The following is a 3664-nucleotide window of genomic DNA, read 5'->3' on the forward strand; positions in this document are numbered from 1 at the left end:
GAGAGATAGCCCTTGTTGCCTGTTGGATGTGTTATTACCCAAAGCTGTTCCTCACCTGGTGTGATCAAGCAGAGCTTCCCTGAGTAAAGAAATGGGAAAAAAATACTTTGTATTGTCTATGGATTGCAGAGAAGGACTTGGCGATGCCAGTGGATGAAAAACTGGACATGAGCTGGCAGTGTGCTCTCTTGCAGCCCAGAAAGGCAGTCGTCTTCTGGGCTGCATCAAAAGAAGCATGACCAGCAGGTGAAGGGAGGTGATACTGCCCTTTTACTCTGTTCTCATGAGACCCTACCTCGAGTACTGTGTCCAGCTCTGGAGTCCTCAGCACAAGAAAGACATGGAGCTGCTCAAGCAGGTCCAAAGGAGGGCCAAAAACGTGATCATAGGGCTGGAACACCTCTCTTATGAAGAAAGGCTGAGAGAGTTGGGGTTGTTTAGTCTGGAGAAGAGGAGTCTCCAGGGACACATGGTTATGGTCTTTCAATACTTAAAGGGGGCTTATAAGAAAGATACTTTTTAATAGGGCCTGTAGCAATAGGACAAGGGGTGATGGCTTTAAACTAAAAAGGGTAGATTCAGACTGGAGATAAGGAAGAAATTTTTTGCAGTGAGGGTGGTGAAACACTGGAACAGGTTGTCCAGAAAGGTTGTAGTTGCCCCATCCCTGGAAACATTCAAGACCAGGCTGGACAGGGGTCTGAGCAACCTGGTCTAGTGGAAGGTGTTCCTGCTTACTGCAGGGGGGTTGGAACCAGATGACCTTTAAAGGTCCATTCCAACCCAAAGCATTCTATCATAGGGTCTGTGTCTGATCTGCTTGACCTTTTATGGTCAATGGAGAGAAGCAGATGCTTCTAGGTCATGATTCATCCTGTCCAAATGTAGGCATCAAGAATAATAGGTGAATCACACTCTAAAACTACTTATTTCTCTCTAGTATAATGGGAAATCATAAAGGGAGGACAAAGTGATTAGCTTATATGCATACACCTACCCTGTCAGTGTCTCCAGGGAGGTGAGATGAACCTCCTACAGGTCTAAGACAGGTGTGATGAATTGCCCACTGGAGGGTCTTGCCCCTCTCCATTGCTTCAGAAACAAGTCAAAGGCAGGCACCTAGCTTAGACTAGACACTTAACTTGTAAGTTACCAAAATTAAATTATATTACTCCCACCCCAAATCTGTATATGCCACTAATAAGCAACTATTTTTTTTTTTTTCTGGAACTGTTGGCCGTTGTTCAAAAGAGGTATCAAGGATGCAGGAATCAAATGCAGAGAAATTTCTGAGAAGTTTCACATTACATTTTTTAGTATTTTATTTAAAGATTTTTATTTTAAATTATAAGTTTTCTCAATGATCAATTTGTAAGTCCAAAACACAGAACAGATTAACTCTCCTTTGGTGTTGGCAGGGTAACCTGAGTACTCTGACGGCAGGGAGGTTGTGCCTGGCTGGCTGAGGGCAGGTTTGGACCCCTCCGTTGTAACTTTTTGATGCCGTCAATCTCTTCTACTTCAGGTTCTTGTTTGTCCAAAACTTGAGGAGAGAGAGGATCGCCTGCTGGAAGTTGTCTCCAGTCACTACATAGAGCAGTAAGTTTCCAAAAGTATTTAAGGCTGCTAAAGGTTTAGCTATAATCAACATAAAAAGGATCATGTTCTTCAAGTGGCAGCTAACCGGCCATACTCGGAGCTCCAACCAAATCCCTCGAAAGATGTGGAAGGGGAGGAAGCACACATAGAAGACCACCAGGAGGACGACGGTGAGTCTGCGAGCCTTTTGTTTGTAGCTAGCCTGCGTGTGGGGCCCAGTAGCCAAGGTGTAAATAATGAGCACGTAGCACAGAGTCACCATCAACAAGGGCAAGAAAAAGGCAAATATCGTCAGCAGCCAGTTATACCACCGACTAGTGTCAAGGTCCTCAGCAGAAGCCAGGTCCAGGCAGATCGTCCTGTTCTGTGTATGCCTTGTGGCAATCAAGATGCCCAAGGGGCTGATGGCCACCAGGGAAATCATCCAAACTACTACACAAGTCACCACTGCCCATCTCCGTTTTTGAACAAAAAAGCATTTAATTGGGTAGACAACTACAAAAAAGCGGAAGATGCTGAAGTAGCTAAGGAAGATAATACCACTGTACATGTTGAAGTAGAAACAAAAGTGAATAAACTTGCACATGAAGTCTCCAAAAATCCAGTTATTTCCATTAGCAGAGTAGTGTATAAAGAAAGGAAGGGTGGCTATATATAATAGGTCAGTGATTGCCAGGTTTAACATAATGATGGTGCTGCTTTTCCAGGGCCTCATCTTGGCAAAGTAAACAAAAATTGTCACAATGTTCCCTGGGAAGCACACCAGGAAGATTAAGCCATAAAGGACAGAGAGATAGGATTTCACCTGTAAGAAATCTTCATCCTTGCAGCTTGTCAACGAGTCTGCGTGGCCTGGGAGAGCACTAAAATTGCCGGTGCGTTCAGATGCCATGTTTGCAGAAATTTTCTTAAAGCTTTACAAAAATCAGATGTTTAGTTTTAGTTGGGGGAGACAAATCATTGGGACAAATGCATTCAGTCAAATCTTTTGTCACTGGAGCAAATGTCATACGATTGACAAGGCATAGTAGAGGGAGAGAACAGGGATTTGCTAACATACCCAGCTCTAACTTAGATAACCCCACTCAGATGTTTAATTTCACTCTCCCCTCTCCTTTATGTTTAGTTTTGATAATGATTAATTTTACTCTTGCTCTATTTAGCCTCCTACGTTGAAGAAGATAATTACTGCTTATCTGGAAACCTTCAAAAGTAGGAAGCACACATTTAGAGAGCTAGAGAGAGTTTGGGCTTAGATTTTACAAAACCATGAATTAGTTTTAGCCTTTCAGGAAGTAGATCCATACCCATATCTTAACTTCATTAATCTGAGCTAATCAGTGTTTTGTGCTCACGAAACCAGAGATGCTGTTCTGGTTTCATTGAAACCAAAAGATGTTAGGTTCAGATACAGGTCTCAGGACCTGATGCTCCCATAACCTGACAATCATGGCTCATTCCCTGAATATGATCTTATTCTCTTGAGTCATCAGAGTGTAAAACTAGTATAAATGTATTTTTTTAAAAAAATCAATGAAAGTGCAGAGGGAAAATAGAAAGCACAGATGTTGAGTGAAGGCACTGATCTTGCTTCCTATTTTATATGAATTGGAGCTAGATAGGCTTGTCTCTGAAAGGCAGTCGTCTTCTGCCAACTTCAGATGTTTCTTGCCTGCCATAGCCATTTGAATCTCTTCACAGTGGGTTCAAGACATAACCTTTCTTGGTAGTGTTTTAACCTGGAAGAATGGTAACCAAGGATGAAAATCTCATCTAACTTCAGGTATCAGAAAGTGGACCTAGTTCTCTTAAGCCCCCCTTTATCATCGACAGAGAGATGTACGTACCTCCAGGACATAATATATCTTCCTGTAAGTGAGGTTTCTAAGATAAATTATTTACTCTTTTGACATTCTTTCCGTTGATGACAAAGGCAGCCCAAGGTGACTAGTACACACCTGGACACCTAACCTTTGGATGTCTCAAATGAGGCAAGAGGCATGCCACTGTGGGTCTTCAGGATCTCAGGTGAGCACTACTGCTCCAGATCCTAACCTAGTCCATC

At 42.7% G+C, this 3664-nt stretch overlaps 1 protein-coding gene across 1 annotated transcript; it reads right to left on the reverse strand.

Moving 5' to 3' along the window:
* Positions 1–1516: 1516 nt before the first annotated feature.
* On the reverse strand, positions 1517–2491 carry LOC104344152 (2-oxoglutarate receptor 1). Its single transcript, XM_009948214.1, has one exon. The coding sequence runs from the start codon at positions 2489–2491 to the stop codon at positions 1517–1519; it is 975 nt and encodes a 324-aa protein (XP_009946516.1).
* Between the last annotated feature and the right edge of the window lie 1173 nt (positions 2492–3664).

Source organism: Leptosomus discolor, chromosome 1, assembly GCF_034619465.1.
Source record: "Leptosomus discolor isolate bLepDis1 chromosome 1, bLepDis1.hap2, whole genome shotgun sequence".
In the NCBI taxonomy this organism is placed as follows: domain Eukaryota; kingdom Metazoa; phylum Chordata; class Aves; order Leptosomiformes; family Leptosomidae; genus Leptosomus; species Leptosomus discolor.